This window comes from Passer domesticus, chromosome 1, assembly GCF_036417665.1.
Source record: "Passer domesticus isolate bPasDom1 chromosome 1, bPasDom1.hap1, whole genome shotgun sequence".
Taxonomy (NCBI): domain Eukaryota; kingdom Metazoa; phylum Chordata; class Aves; order Passeriformes; family Passeridae; genus Passer; species Passer domesticus.
Genome location: NC_087474.1, coordinates 137,578,590 through 137,591,294, shown reverse-complemented (window position 1 = coordinate 137,591,294; position 12,705 = coordinate 137,578,590). Strand labels below are relative to the sequence as shown.

At 46.0% G+C, this 12,705-nt stretch overlaps 3 protein-coding genes across 5 annotated transcripts in view; 1 reads left to right on the top strand and 2 right to left on the bottom strand.

The window, feature by feature from the left end:
- Positions 1-1,417, bottom strand: part of TMEM67 (transmembrane protein 67) — a 32,107-nt gene extending 30,690 nt beyond the window's left edge. For both annotated transcript variants that reach the window (XR_010348443.1, XM_064391628.1), the window contains exon 1: positions 1,213-1,417. Coding sequence is in view for 1 of the 2 variants with exons in the window: in XM_064391628.1 (XP_064247698.1) it covers positions 1,213-1,402 (190 nt within the window). In the remaining variant the exon portion in view is untranslated. The remainder of the gene's footprint in view (positions 1-1,212) is intronic.
- Positions 1,418-4,742: 3,325 nt separating this feature from the next.
- RBM12B (RNA binding motif protein 12B) lies at positions 4,743-11,038 on the top strand. 2 transcript variants are annotated; one of them, XM_064391571.1, is made up of 3 exons: positions 4,743-4,853; positions 7,624-7,669; positions 8,352-11,038. In XM_064391571.1, exon 3 carries the CDS (start codon positions 8,380-8,382, stop codon positions 10,477-10,479), a length of 2,100 nt encoding a protein of 699 aa, XP_064247641.1. In that variant the 5' UTR covers positions 4,743-4,853; positions 7,624-7,669; positions 8,352-8,379; the 3' UTR covers positions 10,480-11,038. The 2 variants fall into 2 exon arrangements, with proteins under 2 accessions (XP_064247641.1, XP_064247647.1); XM_064391577.1 differs by having other exon boundaries at positions 4,779-4,857.
- Positions 10,202-12,705, bottom strand: part of CIBAR1 (CBY1 interacting BAR domain containing 1) — a 25,115-nt gene continuing 22,611 nt past the window's right edge. Inside the window, exon 10 of the mRNA XM_064391591.1 lies at positions 10,202-11,236. The gene's annotated coding sequence lies outside the window, so the exon portion shown is untranslated. The remainder of the gene's footprint in view (positions 11,237-12,705) is intronic.

The window sequence follows — 12,705 nt, the reverse complement described above, 5'->3', positions numbered from 1 at the left end:
CCACAAACTGAATTGATTATATTTACTAATAAACTGTTTTTATCGTTTAAGCTTACTGACCTGTGCAGGCAAAAATAATGCCAAATTCTGTGGAAAGTTTTATAACTTTAAAGTACATTCTAACGAGACCAACTGTACAGAAATATTCGTCAAAGTGATTAAACATTTCTACTTGATTCTAAAGAAGAAAAAGCCCAATTGATTAGATCAATGAAAAGTTTGAGTTGTGACACTCACAGTGCCAATACCTAGATTTTTAGGCATGCCACCCTAAAGCAGAATCCAGGCTGATGAGCTAGCCAAGGAATGTAAGGGCAATGACAACTGGAATTCAGCCAAGATGCAAACAGCACTGAGCAGCACCTACCTACACTGCTCCAGTCAGATCTTCAGGAAAAAATAAACCCTTGACCTCCCCTTGGAATTTTCCTCTCCTTGAAGCCCTTTATCTAGAGGAAGATTCAGCCTAAACAGGAGCTATGGATCTAGACACCCACATTATCAGGAGATCTGAAAACAAATGGTGCATTTTTTGCAGTAAGTGAACTGTGGGATTAGCCTTTAGGGCAGCATGGTGGTGGTGGAGAAGGTGTGGACAGAGCCCTCCACATCACTGCTTCCCACCGCAGTACCGGCTCCGGAGAGAGATGTTCTTGGGTCTTAGTCTCAAATCACACACACCTGGGAACTCCCACTCTTGTTGCACTGTGCATTTTATGAAAGATGAACCCTCTAATGCCTCTTTATGCCCTAGAGAAAGCAGCCTACGCTCTGTGATTTCCATTTAGTCTGTCAGGCTGTGCTGTGTCTGCTGCCAGCTCCCGTGTGGCACCTGGACGAGCACGGGCACGGCCTGAGGATCTGGCACTTGGCATCTCAGACGTTCAGCTCTGACTAGGAGTTTCTAGTTACAGAAGTGTTCGAGAAGGTAAAATTCAGGGTCCTGTAGAATGTTACAGATGAAAATGCAGATACAATATACTGCTCGAGGTAAAAAAGGTTATCAGAAAAAGGCTGAACGTCATTTCTCTGAGCAGCATCTCAGATACACCAGAGCCGTGCTGGGGCCCCTCAGGTCTTGGCGGGATCCTGGCCCTCCCGCGGCTCTCCCAGAGCCGTTCCAGGCTGTGCCTGTTTTGCCCGAGCCCCGCCTGCGCAGCTCCCGCGGATTCAGCGCGGAGCCGCCCGAGCCCCGCCTCCCGCATGGCTCACCGCCGGCGCTCTGCCGCTGGTGGGCCCCGCAGGGCGCGCAGGCCAGGCGGGAGCTGTCGAAGTAGAGGTCGGGGCCGCAGTCGGCGGGGCGCTGGAGCGGCAGGGAGAAGCCGCGGGCGCGGGGCAGCGCCGCCGACAGCGCCACGAGCAGCGCGGCGCCCGCCGCGGCCCCGCCGCCCCGCGTCGCCATGGCCACCGCGCCTACGGCGAGCGCCGGGGGCCCGCCGCCGCAACACGCGAAGCGTCCGCGGGGCGGGGCGAGGGAGGGTGCGCCGGCCCGAGTTTATGTGCTCGGTCTAATCGGAGTTTTGTGCGGCTTGTGCGAGACCAGGAGCGAGAAACGACGGGACACCGAGGCCCGGTTTGCACTTTCCGGTACCTCGTCTCTAGAACTGGTGCACAGTGTATCATCCCAATGGAACGCGTGTTTGTAAGTGAAGTGGTAACAAGGTGAAAACACAAAACGCCTAGAGCAATGATGCTCAGCCAGGGTTACTCCCGTTACCTTTTACACCTCTGTCACACTCTTGTTCATATTCCACAGAAGCACAGAATGAGTCCGGCTGTGTGAAATACAAAGCTGTGTTTCGTGTCAGGTACACACAGGCAACGTGTGTGTCTGTGATTGTGTTATGTGTGGAAACTGACCATGGGACAGTTAGAAGACAATTCTAATAACTGAGGAAGTAAAGCATGGAAGAAGGCCTTTGAACCTATTCTTTGTTTGAAATTAACCTTTATAAGTCTTAAATTGATTTAGGAGCATTCGAATTAAAGCTTTAAGGATGTTGCTGTTTGACAGGAACTTTCTGCTTCTAGCTAAAAAGAGTTTCTCAATAATAACCTTTTGAAGTATAATTTTAGAATATTGTTTGTAGTAAGGACCTTTGAAACTATAGCTTTAGAATATATAAAAAGGAAACATGCTTATCTCAACACCTTAACAAAATATTGAAAAGCAGCTTGAGAAAGGAAGATGAACATTAACTCCAGGATTGATAGTTTTGACCAAGGGAAGCTGGACATCACTGTTATGAGATTTATAGTCCTTGCAATTAAAACGTGAACCTGCATGTGGACTCTGGACCTCACCAGCTGGGAGACTTCTTTCTTCTTTCGGAAGCCGGACCCCACCATCTGGGGATACTCCTTTCTGAGATACATCCTGACAAAAACTAAATCACAATAGTGTATAGAATTGTGACGCAAAAAATGGGAATAGAAACTGCTGAGAAAGCTTATGAGAACCCCTATAAATATCTGTAAGCCCCAGCTATTGGAGTGCAGTTGGAGGGAAAATTTCCCCCACTGTACCCAGCGCTGTATTGCTCATACTTTACCATGTTAATTAATAAACTGATTGCTGCTTGAACATTGGCCTAGTCAAGCTTCTCATTTATAACAGCTGGAAAGGACCACAGCGGGTCACCTCCCTGCTCATGCAGCACCATCCCAGAGCCCATGGCACAGCACTGCGACCAGAGAGTTCTGGAATATCTCCAGTGAGACTCCACAGCCTCTCTGAGCAGCCTGTTCCAGGGCACCTGCACAGTAAAGTTCTTCATGCTCAGGTGCAACTTTCTGTCCATGTTTCTGCCTGTTGCCTTTTGTCTCATTCCCTCAGGTGTTACCAAAACTTTGCAAGACGCTGTGTCCTGGATTTTAGTTATTTCTCATTGTCCCTCTCCTGCGTGCTAATTGCCTATTATGATTTTCGACATTAGCATGTTTTATTTCTCATTGGATTTATGTGGTTGGCTCAACAACTATTAAAAGGTTGAGTTTATGTTTTCAAGTCGAATTACCTGCCTCCAGGCTCACGTTCATGTAAATTCGACCGTGTAAAGATGTAACTTTTTACCGGTGTGCTTGATTTGTGGAAACCTCCACCCTTGCACCCCGCACAGAATAAACAATGTCTTTTTTTCTAAACAAGACTCTATCTGTGTTGAGAGAGCTCATAAAGCCGGCAACATTGCTAGGTGAATCTACTATAATAGTACAGGCGGGTTTTTTTCCTGCCTAAAATGGAGCAGAGAAGTACTGGATAACGGATAAAAGGACAGGGGACAACACGTAAGGTCAGGGAAGGCAGGTAGGATAAACGATAGGATACATATATCTCGCTTGCACAACCGAAGTACTTCCTCTTTGCCCTTCCCTTTACTTAATTTTGAACCCTTCCTTCTTCTCACATAAGCCGTGCCAGGTTTATGGGACACGCAGTGGGGAGCGGCGCCTGAGGCTGAGCAAGAGCACGGCAGCGACGGCAGCGAGCCTGAGCACAGCCCATCAGCACACAGCCACAGCCACAGCCACAGTCACACCGATCTGTCCCCGCACAGCCCATCAGCACACAGCCACAGCCACAGCCACAGTCACACCGATCTGTCCCCGCACAGCCCATCAGCACAGCCACAGCCACAGTCACACCGATCTGTCCCCGCACAGCCCATCAGCACACAGCCACAGCCACACCGCTCTGTCCCCGCACAGCCACAGTCACACCGCTCTGTCCCCGCACAGCCCATCAGCACACAGCCACAGTCACAGCGCTCTGTCCCCGCACAGCCCATCAGCACACAGTCACAGTCACACCGATCTGTCCCCGCACAGCCCATCAGCACAGCCACAGCCACAGTCACACCGATGTGTCCCCGCACAGCCCATCAGCACAGCCACAGTCACACCGATCTGTCCCCGCACAGCCCATCAGCACACAGCCACAGTCACGCCGATCTGTCCCCGCACAGCCACAGTCACACGGATCTGTCCCCGCACAGCCCATCAGCACACAGCCACAGTCACACCGCTCTGTCCCCGCACAGCCCATCAGCACACAGCCAGTCACAGTCACACCGATCTGTCCCCGCACAGCCCATCAGCACAGCCACAGTCACACCGCTCTGTCCCCGCACAGCCCATCAGCACACAGTCACAGTCACACCGATCTGTCCCCGCACAGCCCATCAGCACACAGCCACAGTCACACCGATGTGTCCCCGCACAGCCCATCAGCACAGCCACAGTCACACCGCTCTGTCCCCGCACAGCCCATCAGCACACAGCCAGTCACAGTCACACCGATCTGTCCCCGCACAGCCACAGTCACACCGATCTGTCCCTGCACAGCCCATCAGCACACAGCACAGTCACAGTCACACCGATCTGTCCCTGCACAGCCATCAGCACACAGCCACAGTCACACCGATCTGTCCCCGCACAGTCACAGTCACACCGATCTGTCCCCGCACAGTCACAGTCACACCGCTCTGTCCCCGCACAGCCCATCAGCACACAGCCACAGTCACACCGCTCTGTCCCCGCACAGCCCATCAGCACACAGCCACAGTCACAGTCACACCGCTCTGTCCCCGCACAGCTCCCTCAGGTCGCCTCGGACGCGAACTGCGCACGCGCACTGACTGCGACGAGGCTTTCACCCGCGCGCCGATGGGGCGCGCGGTCTGCGCACGCGCACTGCAGCGGAGGGGGCGGAGTCGCCCCGCCCGGAGGGTGCGCGCGCAGGTCGGCGCTCGCGCAGCGCAGCTTCCCCTCAGCGTTGGGGGGGGCAGTGGAGGCGGCGCCATCTTGGCGGAGCCGTGCCGGGAGCTGCGGCGCTCGTCCGAGCGGCGTGTCCGGTGGGTGCGTGGATGGATGGCGTGAGGGACACGGCACGCCTCTCCTCTCCGGGGTGCGGCGTGTGGCCGAGGGCGGCGCGGAGCCGGCCGGTTCTCGGTTACCCGACCCTCGCGGAACCGCTGCGCGGCCGCTCCGTGTGCCCCGGCCTTCTCGTGTCCCTGGGCTTCCCACCCCACTTCCCCGCTGCCGGTGCTTCCCTCAGCCCTGTCCCGGTCGGGAAGCAGACGGGCTTCTCGGTGGGGGCGCAGCACCGGCGGCCTCCCCTCGCCCCGGCCCCTGGCCCTGCCCTGCCCTGCCCGCGGCGGGTCTGCAGCAGCGCTGGGGCCGGCGGGGCGACGTGCGACATTCCCGTGCTCCGGGAAGCGGTTCCGTGCTACATTCGACCATGTAGCGGGCCCAGCTGCAGAGCTCACTCGTTTTCCTTCAGCACTGTGCAAACTGCTATTCGCAGCAGCCTGCTTCCTCTGTTAAGGCTTATTTTTATTCTATACTGGTTCAGTTTCGTAGACGGGGTGTTTCTGTGGGTGTTCTTTCTAGCTTGCAGTCTGTCTAATCTTTCAGTGTTATGATAAAAATCCTAGTCTAGTGCAGTATTAGTTTCCTACCGTGTTTACAAGCTGTGGATTCTTTTAATGGCTTTAATGTTTGGAATTTCCTGAGACTGGAAGAATAGGTATTGTACTGTTTTCTAGCCAATTTTGCTCATATATAAACATAAAATTGTACACTTCTGTGCTTTTAAGCTGTGGCATGAAGTTGTTTATTCTCCAGATCCTTGCTCTCTGAAGTCCTTGTTCAGTTAATGAATTGCTCTTACTTTTCATGACAAGTCAACTCTTTTTGGTTATGCACTTTAAATTTGGATGGCTTGTCTGTGCTTTCTACCCACGTGTGATGGTTTACTATACAGTAAGAGCTGTTATTTGAACTTGCATTTGTTTATGGACTTCGTAGAGACCCTGTTATGTTCTGGAACCACTGGTCTGGTTTTCACCACTGAAGGTTGTGTATTGTATCCCTGGTGCATCCTGGAGAACTTGCTGTTTACCACCGAAGAATTATGGAGGAGAGCTGTTGTGAATGATGTTTAAAAATTGGGATAAAAGAGCGGAGTTGTGAATCCAGAAGTACTACAGATTAAATACATCATGAAGTAGCAGGGCAGCGGATTTGCTTTTTCAAGACATGAAGGTGCTGTATGAAAATTCTGCCCTTGAACTCTCCATGCTTTTTGGCACTGTCATTGCATCTGTTGAGAAGACACGTTGTAAAGTGTTCTGGGTCTGGCTGGGATGGAGTTAACGTTCTTCACAGCAGCCCATACAGTTGAGTTTGGATTTGTGGCTAAAAGAATGTTGACAACACATCGGTGTTTTGGCTGTGGCCGAACAGCACTTGCACAGTATCAAGGCTTTGTCAATTTTCCCTACTCTGTTCCTACCGTGAGTGTGCTCAGAGTAGGTGAGAAGCTGGGAGGGAACATGGCTGGGACAGCTGACCCAAACTCACCAAAGGAAGGGATATTCTCTGACATGTGACATCATGCTGGGCAACAAAGACTGAGGTAGAGGAAGAAGTATTTTAATGGTTTTGGTTTCTTTGGGAGGATTTTTTCTTGGTTCCCAAGGCAGTTGTTATTTGGAAGGCTGGACATCAGTCAGCCTGTGGGAGGTGGTGAGTGATTTCCTTTGTTTTGTGTTTTTCCTTCAGTGATGAAACTGTCTGTATCTTGACCCACAAGTTTTCTTGACTTTGTTTTTTCCCACTGATGGGGACGAGGAGTGAACAATCAGCTGTGTGGGTGCCTGGCTGCTGCCTGGGGTCGACTCACCACAAAAGTACAGAGAACAGATGGTCTTTAGTGAAGTTTCTAAATGGGCAGTTGTTTTCTGTGTGTTGTGCTTATGGAGTACTGGTGCAGAAGTGACATGGACTCCGTTGGTGACAGAATTTGGGCTTTGCTCTTGTTCAAGTGGAGTGACAGTAATGGTTATTGGTAGGTAACTCGTCATCAGGATCTAGTGCTTTACAGAGCAAGGGTTGTTGAAGGAGTGTTTGCAAATGCTTGGAGCATTGGGCTGTTGTGTTTGTTTTAAAGGGATGCCGTCATTTGCTACAGAGGCTTGTGTTTGTTCTGAGAATATTGTGTGATGTTAGAAAATGTTGAAAATCAGGGTGCGTTAAGTCAGTGTATTCAAGGTTTTCTTGTTCTTATGTTTGAAAGGTAGGAGAGTAAGGATTTAGGGAAAATGCTGAAGTTGGCTTTGTAAATTCAGTACTTTCTGAGGTTTTTTGCTCTTTGATGATGGGCTTCACTGTGTATGTTAAGTGCAGTGTGCTGGATTGGTGAGTAGCCTACTCTTGTGAAGTTTGAAACCAGGTGGATTTCAGAAGAATGGACATTGTGTAATCCTGAGATGGACCTAAGCACCTTTCAAGAACTCAGCTGAGAACTGTTCCCTCGATACTCTGTCAGTCTGTTTCATTGCATCAGTTCAGTGTGGCACAATCGCTGACCAAGTAATCTCATCGTATTTTCATCATTTCCAGAAGTCAACTTAAATTTTGAATTTCTTTTGCTTCTAAAATGGAAACAGAAAGATGCAGTGCATGGCATCTTGGAACATGGAAGGAGTTCTTCACGTGGGTTCATAACATGCTTGGCTTTAGTATTAGCCACTGCTATGGACGGGCTGCAGCAGTGTAGCACAGTGTGTAAAGCAAAGTACAGGTATCAGCCATTAATTATGTTTCGTTTTCTTTCCACAGTTAAGTTGATTTTACAGAATTTATCAGGTCTCCAAAGCAGAAACAGGTAAGCTGTCAAAAGCTTAACACTTCTCACTGAGTATTGTGACAAGATCATACACAGCCTTTTTTCCTCACAGACTTGTGGCTGGCAACTAGGATATGCTTGTGGCCACTGCAGTTAATACTCTGACTACACCAAAGAGGCAACATTTTTGAATGCTGAGAAAACATACATTATTGAACAGAACTGATCACTGGGTAGAGCAACTTGTCAAAGCAGTAAAGTCATCACTGTTTGTGAGTTACTTCAATTTCCAGTGACATAGTTATTCTTTTTCCTTTCTCCTTTTATCAGTTAGTGTCCTGTTCAAAAGTAAACCGGATTTTTTTTGTTCCTTAGGAGTGGGCAGAGGTCTCTGGCACATAGTAACTATGCCATGAAAGGCTTGAGGTGCTCTTTAGGTATTGTGGATGGTGAGGAGTGACTTAGGTGGATTTTGTTGCCCTTAGGGTAGGGAATATTGATAGATTTGTGCACGAGTGCTGGTGGAGTAGCTAATTGTTCTGACTAATCAACATTCAGTGAATTGTTTTAATCTTGTCTCGTGAACTTGTGGGTTTTTTGATACCTTCTCTCTTGATGAGAAAAGGGCATTCATTAAAAAGGCTCTAGCTTCTTAAGTGATAAGATACTGTAATAGCTGAGTACTAAAGACGTGCTATCATGTGTACCTTTTTGTCTGCAGGTGATTTTTGCTGTGGGTTGAGCTCAGCATGGCTGTAGTCATCCGTTTACAGGGGCTTCCTGTTGTTGCGGGTCCTCCAGATATTCGTCGTTTCTTCTTGGGATTGAATATTCCCGATGGAGGTGTGCATATTATTGGAGGAGAGATTGGGGAGGCTTTTATTATATTTGCAACAGATGAAGATGCACGGCGTGCCATGAGCTGTTCGGGAGGGTTTATCAAGGACTCGCGCATAGAGCTCTTTCTCAGCAGCAAGGCAGAGATGCAGAGTACCATAGAAATGAGCCGGAAACGATTTGACCGTGGGGGACGAGAAACTATGTCTGGCTCTAGAAGAACAGGTACTAATGGTTCTAGTACATCAAGTGTTGGAGATATACCACATTTAGTTACAGCTTCTCCAAAAGGAATAAGAAAACCTAGTTATGGGCCACCTAACCGCCTGGAGGCTGGTTTCCACACCAACGGCACAAGATACGGTGATATGGGTATGCCTAAGTCAAACTACCAGTTGAGAAAGGATTCCCACCCGTTTAACCCGGATGATCGTTACTTATTTCTTCGTGGTATACCTTACTCTGCAACAGAAGTTGAAGTACGTGCTTTCCTCTCGGGGATACGCGTGGATGGAGTGATTCTGATAAAGCACCGCAATGGTTTAAACAATGGTGATTGCTTGGTAAAATGTGCTACACCTGGTGATGCCTTAGAAGGACTTAAACGCCATAGACAATACATGGGTCAGAGGTTCATAGAAATTAGTCCCACTACAGAGGAACGGTGGATTGAATGCGGTGGGCGGATAGACATGCCAGATGAAATGGATCACTTCTTGTGTGAAGACCATTCTCCAAGAAGTTCAGGCTACATGCATTCAAGGAAGCATTCTCGTTCAAGATCACCGAGGAGACAAAGAACACATTCTCGCTCATCTCCTGGCCAGGAATATTACATACACTTAAGAAATCTATCTTTTAATGTGGAAAAGAGAGATTTGAGAGATTTTTTTCCTGAACTGGATATACACAGCAAACAGATCAAGATTCTAACAGATAAGCATCAGAAAAGGACTAGAGATGCTTTTGTGGTGTTAAGGAGTGAGAGAGAATATCAGGCTGCTTTGGAATGTCATAGAAAGGTTCTTCTCAATCGTCCTGTGTACATTTTTCCAATTTCAAGAAAGTCAATGTTGAAAATAATTGACTCTTGTGAGAGGAAAAGATCACCGGACAGAGATCATTTTGGACAGGCCATATCAGAAAAAAGTTACCGGGAAGGTCATTCCAGCCCTAAGAATTGTGTTTATGTAAGGAATTTTCCATTTGATGTGTCAAAAATTGAAGTCCAGAAGTTCTTCTCAAGATTTGATATTGATGAAGATGATATTTACTTGCTCTATGATGAAAAAGGAGTGGGACTGGGAGAAGCACTAGTGAAGTTTAAATCCGAAGAACAAGCTATGAAAGCAGAAAATTTAAACCGTCAGACATTTTTGGGAACAGAAGTCTTAATAAGACTTATATCTCAAGATCAGATGCAGAAGTTTGGTGTCGCTGCATCATTATCTGCACCAAATGAAATGCGTGGTCATTCACATCCGTATGACAGAGGTGACCTCTCCCGTCCAGTTGGTTCACCATCTGGGCCACCACAAGGGCCACCCATGCATTCTTTTGGTCCCCCTGGGAACTTCAGGCATCATTCTGAATTTAGACATCCCCCTGAGGAGTTCATGTGCCCTCCTAAGGATTTTAGGGGTCCACCACCCCTCATGGATTTTGGTGGTGACAGTGAACCTTTTGGCAGAATGGAGTTTGGGAATAATAAAATGGGAAATTTTCCTGAAGGAAGATTTATGCCAGATCCAAATTTCAGTGGCGGTTCTGAACGTGTTGTTCCTATTCTGTTGAAAAATTTACCTTTTAAAGCTACTCCTAACGAGATTCTGGATTTTTTCTATGGTTATAGAGTGATACCAGAGTCAGTTTCTGTGCAGTACAATGAACAAGGATTACCTTCTGGTGATGCCATTGTTGCTATGACAAACTATGAGGAAGCTATGGCTGCTATTAATGAACTGAATGATAGGCCCATTGGTCCACGGAAAGTTAAGTTAAGTTTGCTGTAAAGGAGGAAAAGATGCTCTAATAACACATTCTAGGTTTGACAGTATTGACAGTTACTTTAACTTTTAATTACTGGAAGATGCAAAACAAAGTTTCCATCAACGGTTGTAAATAATACCCAGTTCAGTTGTTTAGCTCTTGGTTGAAATACCTGTAGGACATTGAATGTCATACATCAAGGTATAAAAGGATGGAGTTGTAATGCTTTGGGTTTTTTTTTTTTTGTTTTTTTTTTTTTTAAGATTAATTCCAGTCTTATGTGTTTGTATCAAATAAAAACGTAAGTGCTGGCTGACCAGCACAAACAGTTGACTAGCTGACCACACAAACGGTTCAAATAGAAGATTTTCAGTGCTACCTGCATTAGTAAATGACACTTCTTACTGAGGTTAGCTTAATAAAATTTTGAAATTACTGATTTTTTTTTTTTGTTTCCTTTTGTGTAACCTTTTCAGGTTTTGTTCGGTTTCATATGTTTGCAGGCATTCCTGTTGAAGAGCTGCTGTTCTCATTAGCTGGCTTTGCAACTTTTTTAAAATAAAAAGGAAATTGCCATTTAAATGTGTGTCTTATCTTTAAAACTTGTATAGTTAATGATCTCAGTTATTATGCTCTGCAGATATGGGTCTTGGTGAGAATGATGCTGGCTGCTTCATCTGGAAAGAGTGAACTGGTAGTTTGTCAACACAGCAAAGGATGGGGAGTTGACAGAGATTGCAGGGGCTGTTTTCATCAGTTTGGCTTTTTTCTCACTAGTACCTTGAGGCAGAAAATCAATGTTGGAATTAGATCAAGAATTCTGACTTCAGTGGTTTTGTTTTATCTTCACATGCTGCGTAATATGAATACTAACTGGCTAATGATGCCTGGATGCATTCCAGGTCAATCTGTGATTAGTTTTAACTAACATCTGTCACTGGCAACCAAGCTGACAACTGTTATTTTCTTACGTAATAAAAGAAATGCTTATGTCAGCATTTATAACTTGTTGTTTTCATCGGTTTATTACCAGCATGTTTAAATTTTAGGAAGAAATAAAAGCTTGGAAAAGCTGTGTCTTCAAAATTAAGGCTTAGTAGGAAACTTCTACTGTGTGGGCAAGGACTTTTATTGACATTACAACTGTGCAATACAGTATCTGTAGTACTAAAGGATTAAGTCTCAGTCCCCTCAAACTGAGACAAGAAAGTTGCACCCTGACAGTGAAAACTTCTAATCTGTGCTTGTTCAATAACCAGAATTCCTAAATTCATGGAGTAGGGAAGTCTCTATTCCAGTTCCCTCCTCGGAGCAAGTTTTGGCTCAAATGGGCTACTCAAGGCCTTGTCTATTGCCTCTGTTAGAGCTTTAAGGACAGAGCTGTCCCAGCAGCCCTTCTGCTGAATGGTGCCCCCTCACTGGTGGTCAGACCTTTATTACTTTATGTGAAATCATCATTGTGGTTGCAGAACTTCCATGCCAACTGTTTGGTACAAGAAACCAAAAAGAATGAAATTTTTTGTTCTGTAATATTTAAAAGGTTAGTGTAGCTTTATTCTTCTACACATTATTCTGTGTTTTAAGTACCAAGAAAAAAGCTTTTTGAATGTAATGCAAGGTTTGTTATATACAGATTCTTCTGAGCAAAGAAATGTAATGGCCAAGTTTTCAAATCTGAAAACATACTGGTTTTTGTTTTCTGGTAGGAATTAGCTTCAGAATCAGAGTGTTGAATCCTCCTCTGAACTTAGAAGGAATTAAAACCCAACAATTTTGTGCTTTATTTAACAGCTACTTTAAAAGAGATCAAGGAGCCAGAAGATGTTGCAGGAAAAATAAAGACATGAGAATTCTCAAAATAAACTTCCCTGACCATCATGTTGAAAACTTCATTGTGACTATTTTTATAAGCTAGCGTCTTTCCTACTAAGCTGTGTTGAAAATGTGAATACAACTAACTTCTCCAGTTAATCAGTTTTAGATGATTTGTTGATTTTAAAGTGCTTTTTGTTATTGCCCACTAGATTTCAAACTTGGAGGTTGGAAAGGTAAGAGAGTTTAGTAGGTTGCTTTGCCAGTAAAGTGTGAGATTATGTTGTAGAAAAAGAAAATGATCTGTTTTCAGAAAAGGTTAAGAGTAATTGCAGATAAGATACCATTAGTTTTTCAGATGGTAAACTTCCCCCCAGTGAACATATAAAAAGTATTTTAAAGCTTATAATGGCAGAGGTCATAATTAAGGCATTACA